This window comes from Neodiprion fabricii, chromosome 3 (genome assembly GCF_021155785.1).
Source record: "Neodiprion fabricii isolate iyNeoFabr1 chromosome 3, iyNeoFabr1.1, whole genome shotgun sequence".
In the NCBI taxonomy this organism is placed as follows: domain Eukaryota; kingdom Metazoa; phylum Arthropoda; class Insecta; order Hymenoptera; family Diprionidae; genus Neodiprion; species Neodiprion fabricii.
In genome coordinates this window covers 8,329,032-8,348,218 of record NC_060241.1, presented here as the reverse complement: position 1 = coordinate 8,348,218, position 19,187 = coordinate 8,329,032, and the positions used below count along the sequence as shown (strand labels likewise).

Genomic DNA, 19,187 nt, shown 5'->3' with positions numbered 1-19,187 from the left:
TCTCAAAAAACTTAAATCACTGTCGATCCGAGGTAGGTGAAATAATTTACGAAGTAAAACAATTGCCGGAAAGAATTTTGATTCACTGTTTCATTGTAGTTTTCGCGGCGTGGACTATCAAAGTCAGGTTCACAAACTGGTTGATTAGGCGTGGAATACACCATATACGAGTATAAAAATCGCTTTTCTACGAGCTTGAAAGTCACGCGTACATGTATGTTTACTTTGGATGCATGCAGACGAGAAATTCAAGAAACACTGGAAGTTCAGGAAAATCGGAAACGAGAAAAAAACATCGCGAACTTCCGGGTCCATAAAATTTGCACAGAACGCGGTATGTGGGTCAAATAAACACTTTTATACTTCTATTCCCTGGAAAGTTCAGAGGCGTTTCGTTCAATACGCCGAGTAAAAACTGCACGTACGGCCTAATATCGAGCATTTTTACGTAAATAATATCTCAATTGTAAACAATCCAATGTGGACGTTACGTACAATATCATGAGATAAATAAATACATTCTTCCATCATGTTTCACCAAAAAATCAATATTGCCAAAAATATTCAATCAAACCGTCGAAATCTTGATTGTGGATGAAATTCTCAATCATTCCAGTTTTTTAAAAAAACGTAAGACCCAATTCGAACATTTAGTACAGGCAATAGGGGACCCGTTACTCTTGTCCATAATGCACTAAATTACAGGAGTTATTTTTTTTTCATAAATAGGTTCAGTATGACGTACTGAATGTAAGTTCACAAAATCCTTACAAATTTTAAGTGCGGAAGTGCCGCCATTTTGAGAAAAACCGTTTCGGCCTGTATCTCCGTAACCGTGCACTCTGGGCCCAAAATGATAATGACCTTTATTGTAGATAATGATATTTCATATCTTTTTTGTTTAATAACTTTTTTTGTATCACTAACTATTTACAACTTATACGACTGCCAAAATATAATATAAATTTGAAAAAAATTCCATCAGGTAGTTGCTGTTTTTTTGCAGTTAAGAAAGCAAATTATTTATTGCTATTTGTCATCTCATGAATATTTTTTGCACGTGTTTGAAGAATTTTCATCATTATTCTATGCATCCCGCGTTTTTATTAACCTTCCACCCGATAGTGCGACATAGAAAGCGTTATAACTTCGTAAATATTTATTTGAGGACAAAAAGTTTCAAGTAAAAGTTGTAGGAAATTTGTGGATCTAAAAGTTAGATCGTTAGCATTTCGTTGTTTAAACAATTATTCGAGGAGATATTGATCAACAAGTCAATAAATGAATTTTGGCAGTCGTATAGGTTGTCAACAGTTAGTGATACAAAAAAAGTTATTAAACAAAAAAGATAGAAAATATCATTATCTACAGTAAAGGTCATTATCATTTTGGGCCTAGAGTGCACGGTTACGGAGATAAAGGCCGAAACGGTTTTTCTCAAAATGGCGGCACTTCCGCACTTAAAATTTGTAAGGATTTTGTGAATTTACATTCGGTACGTCATACTGAACCTATTTACGAAAAAAAAATAACTCCTGTAATTCAGTACACGACAAAATTCCCTGTTGCCTGTACCAATTCACGTCTCCACCGAATACAAAGTTTCTGCAACAGCCAGGTTATAAGCTGCCCAGGACGTGGTCAGGGACGCATAGGAAGGTAGGCAGGTACGGGCAGAGCTCGTATCCGACCGGAAGTGGACAGTAGTGGTACGGGTACATGCATATTCATTATTCAGGGCACGCGCTCAACTGTCGGCCAGCTGCATCTGCTGGTCTCTGCCGTCACAATATTGTGACCGCAGGTTTCGCGACGCTGAGAAATTTTCTTTCGATTCTCAAACGAGAAGAGAGGAAGAACGCACAGTCAAAGTCTCGCCAAATCCAATGCGCCAATTTGTACACTAGGGGGCAATGGTGTCCGATAAACAGCAGGAAATGGTGGTTGAACAAGTCGCCAGATTGGCGCTCGTGAGTATTGAGGGAAGCAATCTGATCGGACCTTAGCAATCAGGATTCAATCGGGTTCGATCGATTTTCCGCTTTGTGGAACTTTCGCTGTAGCAACGCCATCTTAATTTCCCTCTATTTTACGGAGATAGTCCTCCTTTCCTCTACTCTGTACAGGTTATGTTTACAAAGTTTGAGCCTGTGTTCCGTTGCCGGCCGGCGGTGGCGCTGCGAGTTCATTCTGCATTGCCAACCTAACCGACTTGTGAGGAAAAATTAGCCGTCTGAGAATTACCGACCCCGAGTGTACGGAGTGTGTAATTTTATTCCGTTATTATCATCTTCCTGCAATTTTCGTACGATTTATCCGATGGAGAAACGTTGGCCTGTTTCTCGCGTTAAGATTTTTTACATACAGTGCGACCGAGATTCAATTCCTTCATTGTTTACTTCGTCAAAAATATTTCTATACATTTTCCGACACAAAACACGTCGCGTCGATACAACGTCAATGTTTATGATTGTAGTACGGTTTTGTAAACTCAAGTTTGCTTTATTTACAGCTCAGATCAATTCCTGCCTAAGCAATTCGATTGAACTGCAGTTTTTTATTTGCGGACATCCGTGGTTTTGGTTTCGCAGTTTCAAAATCAGAGAATTCGAGGGTCAAAAGCAGCGGCCGACATATTTTCATTGTAATCGGATAAATTTTTGGTCCGAAGAAATTTATGTAACACCAGAAATAGATTCCGACTGATTCACAGAAATTCCGTCTAGATGTATGACGCAATAATGGTGTAATTCATAATTCTGTCTCTTTCGTTTGCGGAGACTTCAAGCTCCCCTGAAAAATTGCTTTAACTTTAGTGTTAAAAATTTTAGGGCGTTGTTCAAGCTTTTTATAACGCGCAGGGTAAGGAGAGTATACAACGATCGTGGGGATAACACTTCCTCCTATGCATCATGCGTTATACGGGTAAAAACTCATTTTCCTCCCCCGAACACGCAACGGCAAATTAGACAGCGGCGGTGAGTTAGCGTTACGTTTCGTCTATGGTAAATTTGACCAGATGCTCCACCGTCCAAAATTTAAGGCGGCACCATCGCCACGGACGAACAAATTCCGTGGACGCCATTATTTAAATTAGTGCTTTTTTAAGCTGTACGAAAAAAAATTGACCAAGTTAATTATTCAAGCAAGAAGTCTGATTGTTTGAAAACTATTTCATTTTAGAGACGTTGCACGTACGTTTTGTGAGAATAGTTCATTTTATTAAATAACGAATTTTCAACAAATCCGCCGAGTCGGATGTTTTTTTGTGAGTTGGTCAAAAAATCTGATACGTGTAACGAATAAAATCGTAATGATTTACAAACGATGAACTTACGATCCGGTAAGAAATACGTTACATGCTGTTGTCTAGAATTTAACTCGAGAGTATGTCTGGAGAATTACGCACAAATATAAAACGAGCTGTTGCTCATGCAATAATGATTTTTTTTATGAAAAAACGATAGAACAGTGGGAATTCTTTGATATTGTTATTATAGCGAGGTATTTACAGTCGAAATTCAGTGTTTTTAAACATTTTTCATGTATCACGATGATCGTACTGGTTAGATGTAACTAAATTATTACCTTTAGTATCATTCTATAAATCTTTGTTTTATCGCGTTTTTTTTTTCAGCGCTACGTTGAGTGCATTCGGCTAAATCTGACTTGTTTACAATGGTACCTAAACACCAATTGCGCAACGATTTTTGCACTACTTATTTAGAAGCACCAACAATTGTTTTATAACAAACATTCGTAGGCTTCCCATTTGGCTACGTGTAATTTTTATCTAAGATTTTGTATTGTTTCAACCTAGTTACGAAGTTTTCAGAGGTGGTATTATACACCGTTAGAGTTCGTTAAATTTCACACAATGGCGTGTGAAATGCAATTCTAGATTATTGTTATACACACATTGTACTTGTCGTGCGAAATGACGTTGTACTGCAAACGCTCAGTTGTGCCGTAACGCTTGAGAACAATTACGTCGAAGATTATATTTTCCCACAACGAACACGAAAAGAATCTTCCGGACAGCGTCTGTGAATCAATATTCTTGCAAAGATAACAACTTTTTACACATAATTCATCCCGTATTTAGCCTCCATGGTCTACGATCTTATCAACGATTTACTCTGTCGATAAAACAGGGTAACTAATGCAACCGTTTACAATTTTATAACAATACAAACATCGGCAAGAGCCATTCGATAACACGATAACATTACAGGCTTTTTAGAAAAGACGTTAATTTTCCACCAGATCAGTCGTATTCTCTATTTTCTTAAGTTCGTATCGAACTGATCCTTTAAGGTAGTACCGTGATAGCAGCAGTCCTCAACTTCCAGAGAAATATCCCCCGTATAAAACATTATAACTAAAGTAAAAAGTAGTCGAGATACAGTACACCTTTGCGCCTCCTCTCACATGCGCAGAAGTATAAAAATTTTCCCATTGCGTCTTTTGTCTGACTTGGCAACGTTGCTTTCTGACTCAGTATCTCTTGCCCCTCGAGCATGTGTTGTAGAGAAATGTATTGTTACGAAATCAATTTGAGGTTAGTAATAATTGGAGACTGAAAATAATACACAATGACTTCGCGATTAAAAAACGGCAAAGTTCTGACATTTATTTCAATTCGTTGGGCCTTTATGGCATTTTAAACTTCCCGCGTAGGGCAACGTTGCCAAGTCACTGTTTCTCACGGGTCAGGTTATGAGAGAAAGTTTGAAAATCATTAAAAGCAACAAACTTTAAGAATTATTTACAAACAAATGAATACGGCTTGTTTGTGTTTTTTTTGAAAAAAATTACTTGTTATATCCTCAATTAATAATTCTCAGTTTTTAAAAAAAATTTTAAGAAAAGTATGGCTGTTATTAAATAAAATGCTCACTCTAACTACGGTCGGGATAGGGAATACATGCAAATTGTACGACTTTTGATCGCTAATATTGCAAAATTTAGTACCGCAAGGACTATTAAAAAAAATTCCTACGTATAAAGGACACTTCAAATTATGTGTATTCAAAAATTGAAAGATATTGTCAGAAAAGTGATTCATCACGGTACTACCTTAAAGTCTTTGATACTCTTCACCGCGACTTTCGACCAAGATAACAAAAACGTTAGCATATCACCCACGTGTCCAAAATTGAAAATACACGGTGTATTCTGCTTTTGTAGGAAAGTGCGCACTTTATAGATCATGAAGAAGAAACGTACGTATATCTTCAAAAATGCAGATCCGTCATCACCCACTAAAGTCGTCAGAATGACGGAGGAACATGTCCCTTACCTTTTTCATTTCGTCGTAGCTCGACGGTGCGAGTGGATGGTGCCGGGGAGTGATACCCCCTAGGCAAGGACATTGATCTACACTCACCTGTAACAGTGAAGAAAGAAGAAAAAAAATTATATTAAATTTGAACAATGCAGTTGTTACAGGAACGAAGTTATTCAGACGACAGTTAATTTCACGACCGATTACGAAACGAAGAACACGACGTTTAATCAAAGAAGTCGGTCAGTTTAAGATCAATGCTTTTTTTTTGATTTCGTGACTAATCGGTAGGACATTGATTATTCATAAAATTAATTTATCCATAAGCTTGTACGATGATTTTCCTTAGATTACGAGAAACAAAAAACAGGATGGCAAACAACAAAATCTTGGCTATGGATTTTTTCTCATTTCGAAACTGTTTTGAAACGGTGAAAAATTTAGTAAACTCATTTTATTTCGACCCACCAAAGCATAGTCAGATTGAAAAGGCACAATTTTGCGAATTCGTTGTGACAGATTTTTTTTTTTCAAATACAGTCACGTCAATATTGCTATTTGCTGTGATCAGAATTAATGTCAGCGCAGTTGTGAAAATCTGAATATTCTGTGATACTAATACGGGATAAAATAAAATGTCTCGATGGGATTGCACAGAAATAGTCTTCTCGATAAATAAGTCATCACAGGTTGAAATCAAACGGTTCATACCTACAGACTCTTTGCCGTTTTGATTAAAGCAATTTGAGATGAGGCTCTTGATTATTGATATATTTTACTCTTTTACAAGTATTATAAATTCTTAGAGAATTGATGCGATCGATATTCAATATGTGATTACCTTGTAATAAAGTTAACAAAAAAATAGCGACTTTAAACCGGTCCACCTCTTCAAAATTCTTCGACACTCGTTTCATCGGTTTGTCGAATATTTTGTAGATTTCTTGTGCATATTGTAGAACTAAAGAAATACTAGACTATACAGGGTAGGTAAATAACAATAAACCACAGCGCAGTGTAACTTGAACTGCAATCAAACGAGCCGTTTGTTTTTTTTTATTTTTTATTTCGGTTTGATTGTTGTGTAAATATGATATCGATGAACAGGCTGTAGAGTCCTCAATCTAAAGTTAGGAAAGGAGAAAAAACTGTTTGAAAAATTTTCAACGGTGCTGTTTGCACCAATAATATCGAACGGAAATGAAACAACATTCCGACGATGTATTTAAATTAAAAAAGAGTGCGGTGTCGTGGAACACCCTACAGAAGCGAAGCTTCTTACGCTTTGTATATAAAATCCAATTGATTATCCCTTTCCGAACACAATATTCATCGCACAGTATTTGTAGAAATTTTTCACTCATATTTTATATATATGTATATATATATATTAGGGTGGGCCAAAAAAATCGAATATTTTTTTTTCACTTGGTACTCCGAAAACTTGGTTGGTAGAGACCTCAAAAACATTCTCTCGAAGTATGATCTCTTAATTTTAATAGGAAGATCCTCCGCCTCGCAGTTTTCTATTTTTTTCTTATGGTAAGGAAGAAAAATACATATCTTGGTATCTACTATTGATAAAAAAAAATGTGTATCATATTTTCGTAGTAAATTGAATTCTCTACAAAAAAGGTCTCATACAATTTTTTTGTATACCTCACCGTTCAGAAGTTATTGAAGGTTAAAGTTTGATCATTTTAAGGTGGATGTCTTTTTTTTATAAATTTTATAACTCTTCAACAAAAAATCATTATAATACGCGCAACTCATATTTTCGTAGAAAATTGAATTCTCTACACAAAAGGTCTCTTACAATTATTTTGTATACCTCACTGTTCAGAAGATATTCACCGTCAAACTTCAATGCCCACTATTTTTAACAGTTTTTTGTTAATAATTCAAACAATTTCAATTTAATTTATGAGTTTCGGGAAAATTTGTACAAATTTCAGTTTCTGTCGTCGACGTAACTACTATAGAAGTTCTCTATTTCAAAAACTTTTCGTAATTTATCATTTTTTTAGTATTTTTACAATTTTTTTTTTTTTTTATATTTTGAAATCCCAATCATGCTCTTAATTATTTTTATGGCGTTTGTTCAGAGAACATTTAAGAACTTTTTTTCACAGATTATACATAAAATGTTTTGCTCGAGAGGATTTTTGTTTTAAATCCTATCGCTTCGTCTCTTTGTCTTGTGCAACTGACGTCACTGTTAAAAATAGTGTGCATTGAAGTTTGACGGTGAATATCTTCTGAACAGTGAGGTATACAAAAAAATTGTAAGAGACCTTTTGTGTAGAGAATTCAATTTTCTACAAAAATATGAGTTGCGCGTATTATAATGATTTTTTGTTGAAGAGTTATAAAATTTATAAAAAAAAGACATCCACCTTAAAATGATCAAACTTCAACCTTCAATAACTTCTGAACGGTGAGGTATACAAAAAAATTGTAAGAGACCTTTTGTGTAGAGAATTCAATTTTCTACGAAAATATGAGTTGCACGTATTATAATGATTTTTTGTTGAAGAGTTATAAAATTTATAAAAAAAAGACATCCACCTTAAAATGATCAAACTTCAACCTTCAATAACTTCTGAACGGTGAGGTATACAAAAAAATTGTAAGAGACCTTTTTTGTTGAGAATTCAATTTACTACGAAAATATGATACACATTTTTTTTTATCAATAGTAGATACCAAGATATGTATTTTTCTTCGTCACCATAAGAAAAAAATAGAAAACTGCGAGGCGGAGGATCTTCCTATTAAAATTAAGAGATCATACTTCGAGAGAATGTTTTTGAGGTCTCTACCAACCAAGTTTTCGGAGTACCAAGTGAAAAAAAAATATTCGATTTTTTTGGCCCACCCTAATATATATGTATTACAGTATTACCCGCGATGCCTGTCGCAGTTTTCTTCTCTAGTATTCTGTCTCGCTAAATCAAATGGGCAACAATTCGCGCTGCCCAGCCAATGAGGAGCGTTGCAGCTTTCGTAACGTTTCACTTTTTATGAGTTAGGTCCCCATCGCAAACGTGGTGTAACGGAATTTTTATTCCTATTACAAGGATTGGAAATGAATATTGAATACTTTCATCGATAAAAAAAAATTCTCTCATAACCTTTTCCCTTCGACAGAAAATGAGATAAAACAATGCAGCAAAATCCTTAAAATTACCTGGGTGTAAATGCACATATTAGGTGTATAAATAAAAATGTAAAGGTATAAAAACTTATCACGAACCATCCCATTCAGGATTTCGCCTCGTTTAGGCCTTTTTTCCTTACTTCGACCGTGTTTGTTTGCAAACTATGTATCTTTGTTGTATCACGAAGAATATTGAAATTTAATAAGAAACGTAGATTCGATAGAAGTTTATAGTTTTTCGAAGAGCGCACTCCATGTTTGCTCTAGTCAGATATGCGTTTACGGTTCGGTCGTCGTCGGAGGAGTGAGAGTGAAAAATTGCGAAGTCGGAAATCGTCAAAGTAATCACAAAGTTCAAGAATTCACCTATGGGCTCACCTACTAAATCAGTCAAGTTTTACTTTGAGTTAGGCAAGCGTATTCAAACTGTTACAGTGGGGTTAAAAAGCTTCGCCTCAATATTCCTTACCGAATTCCAATAACACAAACCGAGATATGAACAATCGGATAAAAGGTTTCAAGTATAGAATTTTGAAAATTTTCAGCCTTCAATATTTTTACTCCGATGTTTTCACTCCTTTCCCAACTTTTCACAGACAAGCCTTTATCCTTTGAAAATAAAAATCTCGGGGAAAATGATGACGTATGTGCATACGTGCATGCATACAACGAAACTGATAAATATAGATGGGTATCTGCTTTATAGAAACCACAGTGGTCGCAGATTGGAATTCAGGGCACGTACGCTCAGCGCCCACTGTTGCTGATGGATGGATGGATGGATGGATGGACGAGTGTGGACCGTAGGTGTGTACCTACGTGCAACAATTAGGTCGTTAAGGTCCGATGTTTTAATCATCGCATTTTTTCCGCAACCGATTGTACGTACGAGCATTCGAGTCGGCTCATAGGCGTGGATATTGCCAGATATTATTTATTCAAAATGCAAGGCAAGCTCAAATATTGCAAGTATAATTTGTGTAAACGTTAAGATTTATTCAGCTAGTGGCAAGTTTGAAAAATAATTAATTATTATAAGAACAGAAAAGGTGAAATCCAAGTTTTGAAGATTTATGAAACTGAAATTGGGTCTTTGGATTTGAAAAATAAAAAAAATATCCACAAGTGTCTAAACCAGAGAAATATAAAATAATTAAATTGTATTCTCGATTGTTTCTGAATAATAATAATTGCGCATGTTGCGAGCAATTGAATTTCACTGATTTCGTAATATACAGATATAATACCTTAGCATGTGTGACGTCATATTGTTGTAGTTTGAAAACTAGTGTAATGTCGTCGATTTTAATTTAATTAAGAAAAGCCAAAATATGACCTACTTATTTTTGGATTCTCTGCTCGATACGCATGTACAATTTTTTCATACAAATACCCAATTGATTCTGTTAACTTTCGACCGGGAAATGTCTCTCTATTAATAACTAAGAAAAAATGAAAATGAAGAATCACTCAAAAAATACAGCCAATTTATTTTCCAACAACTTCAGAACCATATCGTACTTATAATTCATGTTTTCAATGCTACAATTTTTCTGTAAGTAATATTTTCATGGATCAGGGGCACTTCCAATTTCTGAATACTTTTGCTGTAAATCTCCGGTGAAGGATCTTTAAACAACGGTTAATAGATTTTTTCGTTGTAAAATATAAATCAATCATTTACATTTCGTAAAGAATTGAATTATTGCAAACAAAATGGACGAGGGTTCGTTAAAATACATTTTTCTATAACGAAATAAAATAGTTCTGATTAAATTTTGTTTCGTAATGTTTCCAATTCCGACACTTTTTTTAATGAACTCGACACCTCAAAGCATCAACATTTAAAACATAATTGCAGGTAGAATCGTATTGAAGATTTTCCAGAGAGCAACAAAATTTATTTGTATGCGTTAGATATGTTTTTTACGCAATTTTGATTCTATACCCAAATTTCATAAAAGTTTAAAAGTGATTATAGAGGATTTTGAAACTAGACGAAATTCAGACGAAAAATAAATCTCACTTAATAAAAAGGGTCATGTATTATGTTGGAATACATTGAAGAACAGTTGGATTCGAAGAACACGCGTTCGCGTATAACAATATCGGCACGGTGTTGGCAGATAAACGAGAGGTTAGTGCCTGTAAACGTGATTCGCATTTCTCATTTCACACGTGCGAAATACCTGCGACCTATCGCATAATTCACGGTCTCTGTAATAGTTTGAGGAAATAATTCGTTGCGACGTGAAACAACAATATACGAACGAGCTGAAGATTTCATGATTTGGGGATTGAAACGACTTGGGTCATTTAATCGAACAGCAGGATTAAGGACATTTAGAGAGATTACTGGAGAACCGAACCGAACGATAAGATTGTATTTGTCACAGCGTAAGGAGTAAAAATGACCAAAAATTTATCGATTTTCTATTAAATCGAAACTTTTTTCCTGATTAATCGAGTATAATCGATTTCGTTTTTTTTTCAAAATCGATTTGTTTTTTCAACTCCCATAAACAACGCTATATAATATCAATATATGTGATTAAAGCATCAATTATTATCATTGCCTTATTTACTTATAGACCTATTTGCTATAATAGGTGAAAGATGAATGATTTTTTTTTTTGCAATTGACGAATATTTTGAATGAAACTATCAAACAACGTTTCTGGTGTTTAACCCTAGATTGCCACACCGGGGTCCCCAAGACCCCAGAGTAATTTTGCATAGGCTGGTCCTTGTATAATGAAAAGGAGTGGAAGGAAAAGTTTGGGATTAACTCAGTAGTGACACGGGTCTAAATCGAGTCCGGGGTCTCCGAGACCCCAGTGTGGCAACGACGTAACTTTCTCGAGGGTAAGTACTTCAAATTCAATTCATTTTATGTTTATAATATTATATATTTGTTCAATATAATATTTTTTCCGCATTTTCAAGATTTTTTTTTTCCAATTGAAAAAATCATAGAAGTCGAAATTGACGCTTCGTGGTTAGAGCTCTGTACTGGCCAGCTTGTCTATTGCCAGGTTCAAGCTGAAGATCTATCGAGTAAACATTTGTACACAATAACTCAAACAAATATTACTAACGTATTTTACAGTCAAAATATGCAAATCCGGAGTAAGACGCGCAGCTGCGAGAGTCTTGCCTGTAATAAGAGCGCTTTCATACTTCAAGTTTGACTAGTAATAACTTAAATCGAATTGTCATTATTTTGATTGAAAAATAAAACTAATAAATACTTTATGTTACACATGGACATTTGTAAGATCTCGTTTTCCTTCCAGCAAATATAAAGTATTCTGTATCGTGCAAATCACTTGAAACGTAAAAAATCGAAAATTTGTCACATTGACCACTTGAAATTTTGTTGATAATATTGAAATATCGGATCACCACATTTTTTGTCCATGCTTTGCAGTGTGCCCATCAAGATGCTGAAAGAATTTTTAAAACGGGCAACTAGCACCGAAGATATGAATTCTTGAAAAGAAAGTGTGAAATCGAGATTTTTCTCGCTTTTTTGGACTTTCTTTTCTTTTTAAACTCGTACATCTCAGAGTTGTTTCGTTCTATCAATTTTTTTCCATCACAGGGCTGTTCCTTGATCGATTCTTGATTGACTGAAAAAAAGACTTGAACATTTCAATTTTGACTGTAGTTATGGAAAAAAATCCGAATGGAAACCACGAGATCCCGGTGTGGTAATGACACAGGAAAAAGATAGATGTGGCAATCTAAAGTTAAAACTACATACTGAAATTTACGAAATTTTGGTTTCAAATGCACCGTCTCAAAAAAAAAAAAAAAACGGAATAATCAACTAATCGCTTAATTTTTACCCATTCAATCGAGTCGTGTTCGATTATTCTTTTGGACTCGATTGATCGATGCATCGACTTATTTTAACTCAGTGGTCATCGCTAGTAAGGAGTAAGGCGTGCGCGAAACAGGACCAATTTTCGTTCAAGGTCGCGCATTTGACCAATTGACGTCACGGCAAGTCATAGTAAGCCTACAGCGCAGGCGCACGCGCGCGTACAAAATACAACATAACCTCAACTATACGTTGATACGCGCATAAACAGACGTGGTGGGTCGTGCAGAGGTAAAATAGTATTCGCATTTCCACTATTCGTGCACTGAAGAATTTAGTCAATGTTTCATGTGTAACATTCTAATCTACGTCGGAATCTTTCAACAATTTTAAATTGATTGCTTGTTTTGACGTCAACTGACGAAACTTTTCCATTGTTTCGTCCGAAAATCTTGGTATTTGCAGCGTGAGGATCTGATGCATAGAAAAATTAAAACGATTTAATTAGAACCATCAAGTTGATGTTCGTAGCGTTAAGAGATGAAATTAACAGTGTTGAATTCGCTTTTTGCACAACTGCTGAGAGTTGAGGAGACGGAAGATTACACAAATCAATTGTCCTACTCAATTAACTATAATTTCATCCCCGGCATGTTTTTTCCCCTACAAATATTGAATGGAAATTTTTATAATATGCAAAAATTAAGGTACACATTGATTGGGAGAACTTGCGATGCCAGCAATTATAAAAAAATATTCATTTCTGTACAATCCTTAACAGATATTCAACAATCTCAAATGTCAGTTTACGATGACATCTTTAGAAATAACAAACAAACATTTGATTCAAATCCACCGTCAATTGTATATTATCTAGCAAAGATATATTAAAATAAATATATATTTTTTCAGTTAAAAAAGTTTTTTTCAGTATCAGAAGCCTGATCCGTAAACCTAAGAAGATCATTTGAAATGAGACAATAAGGTCCTGTGGCAACTCATCATTTTTTTTGCAAAAATGTTACCAGAAAATAAGCAAACAAATTCAAAATGTTTTTTAATTATATCGGTAAATTGATGAGATGATTTTACGTTCACTCGGCGGTAAAATCCAGGTCAACGTAACCTTTCAAAATTGCTTAAATCAGCGTCCATAGTATTTGTGTGTTTTATTATCAAGTACCAGAAATCTCAGCAAAGCTTGAGATGTAACCTGAATTAAAAAAAAAATAAATAAAAAATTTGTTACAATTGTACTACAAAATTCGAGTGAAATGGATATCGTTACAAGAACAGTTTAAATATTGTCGGAATTGCATGAAAATCTGGTACAAGTAACCATTTAGTGTAATAATAATTATCAGTGCTATATTTCCCGTTTATTTTCCAACTGTTTGTCTGGTTAACCGCAGTTGTTTAGTTAAACGAGGTCTTAACGTCAATTTATTATTGCACAAGCATGTAATTTGTCATAAAAGTTGCAAGAAAGTATCGTACGAATGACCATAACGAAAGGAATAATAACAAATACTAGAATATTGTATTCACAACTACAAAACTCATTGTCATTTTTTTCTGTTACGGTGAAAAATGCAACCAGTTAAAAACTGCGTAATAACTAAAACTAAAAATTTATGTCGATGCAGTGTTGCGGAAACCATAGTCAATCTCAAACGTAGCCTTGAATATCTTCAAGCCATCCACAGAACGAATAATTTGTATAATTGAGCACGGCTGCTTTTGCGCATGCGAAAATAGAAACGCGCCTAAAGGCATATTTTATCTGTGTTTTCCTATCCGTTTTTATACCCTCAACGCGTGCGCCGGTTAAAACACGGAATAACATTATTTTTAAACAACGTGTAGCAGCTACGGCGACGTTCAGTAGCGTTACATCTTCACTGCTCTTGGATAAATTATGTTAAACGTATAATAGGCATACCTATAAGAATATATATTATATACAAATATAACCATACTTATGAGAATATATAATTATACATCCATATCTCGGCCGATGGCCAACTGTATATTATTGATAATTCCCGGCTAACATTAATGGGATTTATGGATTGTTTTTCGCCTAAATATAGGAGATGTTGATGCATAATAATCCCAGAAGTAGATTTTGGTGAAAAGCCAAGGATACAATATTCGTTCGAGCGCCGGGCTGCTTCGGTCGGGGAATTGAAATACGGCACTACTCGCATTCCGTAAACATTCGCTGGCCAATATTATTCTCGGCATAACGTCAATGCGGATAAGATTTCTTTCGCAGCACAGGCGATAAGCGTAATCACGTAATTTCCAAATCCGCGCGACGAGTTGCGATTTGCTGCAATAAATCTTAGAACGATGTTAAAGCGCCTCGAGTGGTCGAAACTCGAACAATATCCGTGTGAGTTTTTCACAAATCAAGCGAACGATTTGTTAACAATTGTACACATCTGTGATTATAATGTGTAAACTATTTATTGTCTGTCAATATTTCAATTATTCAAAATTATTGTCAACTTACACTCCACCACGATGTGTACGGTCTCATGTTCTTGGAGAGATATGAGGTCGGACCTTGGATTATCCTTCCGCCAATTAACGTCTCTGGGTAAAGTTGCCAGACTCCTTGCAAACGGGGCTAATTTGAATGAGGAAAAATTTCTTTTTATACTCATGCTACGTGTGTGTACCAGACTCGAGAATAAATTAACACAAGTTGAGGATGTATGGGATGTACAACGAGGTCAAAAAGCGGTCGAAACAAAATTAAAAAAAAAAAATATATGTGTATATATGTACGTGATAAAACAAAGGCTTAGAAAGTCCCACTTAAGCTAATATAGTTACGTACAGAAAAAAGTCTTGGAGATACGAGATAATATTTTAAACCGCATAATATTAAACGTAAGCACCTTATGTTATGTTCACAATTTCAGGGAAATAACATTGTTTGATAATTTTTTATCAAAACATCCACACTGCTTGTACGATTTTTATTCAGAATACCTTTAATCAAAATTTTGTATGGAATTCCGTTCATCGTCTGAGTCGGATTTTGACTAACAATAACGTATTGATTGCTAAATCAGAAGTTTCATCATCTGCAATTTATAACGATCGTATACATTGAATTTTTTTACCAACCGACCAGTTTGTTAACAAAAATCTATCTCAAATGATTCGCAGTGAATTTATTTATGAATAAAACAGACCATCGTTCGTCAAAATTGAACGAGATTTATTGGTTTTTTTTTTTTTTTTCAATAACAAAGTAGAAAAATGTAATTTCTCTAACGTTGTTTACAAGAGGACGTTTAAAGTTGAAATTGATCGTTAGCATGTTTCGTTCTCCAGATTACAAGAATTTTTACAATCATCAATTCGATGAGGGTTAGTTCAACTTTTTAAACCTTTGCTTAGCCACGTTTTTATTCGACATATTATTGCGCTGACTTTACTTTTCATGCATAAATATCCTCAAAGCAGTTAATTAAAAGCAGTGAAAATTATAGGTTAAAGATTGAAAAGGAAGCAAAAGCGGATTGTAAAGTACCGAAACTGGATCCTGTTGCTTTCTCCGTTTTCGCGTACGGTAGCACAATAAGTGTAAACCACGGTCTTACATACAGGTCTGGTAACTCCGGCACTTTTGAGTGATAGGGGGTGTCACCGTTAGTGAGGCACACAGTCTTGTTTCCTATCTATCCGCTAGGGGCGCCATTGGCCCGGGGTATGATAGATATAGATATATACCGATAAGATAACCTGCTCATCGAAGTTTTTGACAGTTCATAACTCAGTGTAAAGTGTGTAAACGGTGGATCATCTACACAAGATCTCAAACTGTCTCAAAAGTTGCGAGCCCTCGCTTGATGTTTATGGATTTTATTGACTTAAACATTTGAGGATTACGTTGAAATAAAACAATTATCACGCCCGCCATGGAATGGTAGTAAACATCTCAATCATTTTTTATTCGCATCTTTCTTCATTTTTGAGTGTTATTCAAGATTGTTGATTCCGAAAAATCAGCTGTTCGGATCTGATTTATGATTGGCTCACCCCGAGGGGGCAGCGCTGCAGACGGCGAAGACGAGAACCACGGTTTTGCCTCAATATCTGAGTCATTCCCCACCCTACTAGTTTCCGGACCTGTATGTAAGACCGTGGTGTAAACTTTTCTGCGCGGGACAATTCCCATGACGTTGAAAGCCACAGTTTATCATAATCTCCTACGCAAATAACAGAAAGATAATGAAAATACTGACGCGGATAAATATCCATTTTGCCAATCTTTAAACCAGACATAAATGTAATAATTGTCTTTTACATAGACTCTAAATTAAAGACCCATTATCCTGACACAGAAAGGTATGCCATATTAACAGTGTTTCTAAAATCATGTTTTTTTTTAAACTGAATTATTATTTACACAAACAATAATGCTCGTAAACTTCGTCTGACTCTGTTAATATTTTTCTTGATCATCAGTTTACGTTCTGCTTTCGCGTCTACACGCTATATTTCCTCATTTTTAATAGAAACCGTAGAAATGCGAATTCAGAACCGGAGTTTCGTGATCAGTCAGTACGATATATGCGCATCAACAAATGAATGTTCAAAAGAAAGCTCGATTTAATCTTTTAATCCAAGAGCCAGGTAAAGTTTCCTGCAATCTTCTACGGAATTGATTTTCTTGTTGGAAAATGTTTGGGGGTGTCCCCTGCATATAAATCCAAATTGGCGTGACGGCGAGGAAGGGGGGGGGGGAGGTTCGAGCTTCGACCACCATCTTGGAAAATACGTTTTGCCAAATATCTCGAGAACCGTGCATCTTAGGATAAAAAACAGTACGAATCGTTCTCGTAGAAAGTAAAATTTCCCTCAACTTTTAATGGAAACTTTTCTTTGCATAGTGCATAGGTTTTTGATTGTAGCGAGGCAAAAAATTTTCAGCGTGGTTGATGAAATATTAAAAATGGTGATAACCAAATTTGTAGAATATGAACTTTCCAAGAAACTTTATTCCAAACTTATTTCCATAAAATTTATTATTCGACAGCTACATTTTGGTAAGCCGCGAGAATTGTTGGTGAAAATGTTATTTATAAGTACACGGAAAACATTTCATATCACATGAAACGGCAAAAAGTGTCCGAAAAAATGACAATACTGTGTAGCGAAGCTAGGAAAATTATAAATAGTACGAAGAACTGCGAAGTAGGTATTTACAGATCTTTTTTATTTGCATGGGTAGAACGTCTTGTCATAAAAAAAAATTATCAATGCAGCCAGATAAAGTTGTTCGCACATCGCGTTACACGCACAAAAAATATGAACATCAACAACAGCAATGAGAAGGAAAAGCAAACTTGAAGTAAAGTTTCTCGGAAATTTTATGTTCTACAAATTTCGTCATCGCCGTTTTTACTGTATCATCAAACGATAGCTGTATACTTAGCAAAAAACCATTCTGAGAAAAGCTTGCCGTTCCATAAATGAAAAATGTATGCGCTGTACAGAAAAATGTCAAGAATTTCATAACCTAAAAGAAAGGTGTCTATCGCATTTGTCGTACGATGCAGAGTTCACGAGATATTTGGTAAAACGTGTTTTCCAAGACGATGGCTGGAACTCAACCCCCCCCCCCCCCCCCCCCCCGTCTCGCAAACTTAAATTTATACTCAGGGGACACCCCCAAACATTCTCTACCAAGAAAATTAATTCTGTAGAAGATTGCACCAAGGACCTAATTTTCTCGCTCTTACTCCTCAACTAATGGCCGTATCATTGAATTTCAAAGACCTCGCTCGTCATTCGTTGTATCATGTGTACGTGGAGTTTTGAAAAACAAGAAATTGTTCTCATCGCTTAAATATATATTACAATAATTTGACGAATTTAAGTGAAATTCTCATCGTTTGCTGAATCTCTGTACGTAAACACGCGACGCGAGAAGAACAGAGCGGAAATACGTCAGACTATCAGCCGTGATCCAGGCAACGCTATCTAATCTAACATTCGGCTGGAAAGTATTCTTTGTCTCGGAAAGGTCAGGAACCTTCGCCGTCAACAATTTGGTATTTGAAAATCGTACTTCGTTCTCATCACCTTATTCTATCCTTGCGTAGTTCAGTAGGATTGGTGAAAAAAATCTAATTTTTTCTTCACAGATAAGTAATATTTACTGTATTGATATTCGATGTATTACCACATAAAATAAAATAAAATTTTATGTAGAAAAAAAGGTTAGTTTCAAGAAAACAAGATTTAAATTACAATAGTTAAATATTTTTGTCTTGTCATAAAAAAAAAAACAAAAAAAAAAAAACGTTGATCGATCACGTGATGCTTTGGGTGCAAGAACGAAGCTCAATTATTTTCTATATTCCCAAAAATGCAATACAGAATAATGAGCTTGATCCTCCGTTATAATCGTATCTCTGTAAGACTGTTGTAACTCGCATACGCGGAGGTCATTGACCGTAACTGGTTGATCAAATGAAGATGATAATTGGTTTAATTAATTTACTACGAAAAGAGGACATAAATCGATTATCGTGAGTATTTTCTTGCGAGGTGAAGGAAGTCAGCGTCTCTCCGTAAACGCACACTTATTTACAACCTTGTATTCGTGGCATCGGTAGAAAAACTCGTCGAACGCGAAGACCGTCGACAGTTGGTGAACGGTAACCGGTCGAAATTTAATGGTACAAGTACACCGATATTTCGGCCAGTCCATTTGCCTGTAAAAACAGACGGAACGCGAGACCAAATACGTACTGACCACTTTAACTATCACCTGTAGCGTCGTAAGCTTCTAGCTTTCCACGCATCTCACATGAATCTTGTGATATCTTTAATTTCCCGTATCCCAAACAACTGACTAGATAAAGACCTCTCCTTGGTATACGTGA

At 35.4% G+C, this 19,187-nt stretch overlaps 1 protein-coding gene across 7 annotated transcripts in view; it reads right to left on the bottom strand.

Annotated features, from left to right (window-relative positions):
* The window catches only part of LOC124179077 (ras GTPase-activating protein raskol), a 224,979-nt gene that overhangs the window by 85,836 nt on the left and 119,956 nt on the right, over window positions 1-19,187 (bottom strand). For 5 of the 7 annotated variants that reach the window (XM_046563114.1, XM_046563106.1, XM_046563107.1 and 2 more), the window contains 2 exons: window positions 14,792-14,908; window positions 5,303-5,389 (listed from right to left, as the gene is read on the bottom strand). The exons of 1 other annotated variant lie outside the window; for it this stretch is intronic. In XM_046563114.1, coding sequence (XP_046419070.1) covers window positions 5,303-5,389; window positions 14,792-14,908 — 204 coding nt within the window. The remainder of the gene's footprint in view (window positions 1-5,302; window positions 5,390-14,791; window positions 14,909-19,187) is intronic. One more of the 7 variants, XM_046563110.1, reaches the window with a different exon arrangement.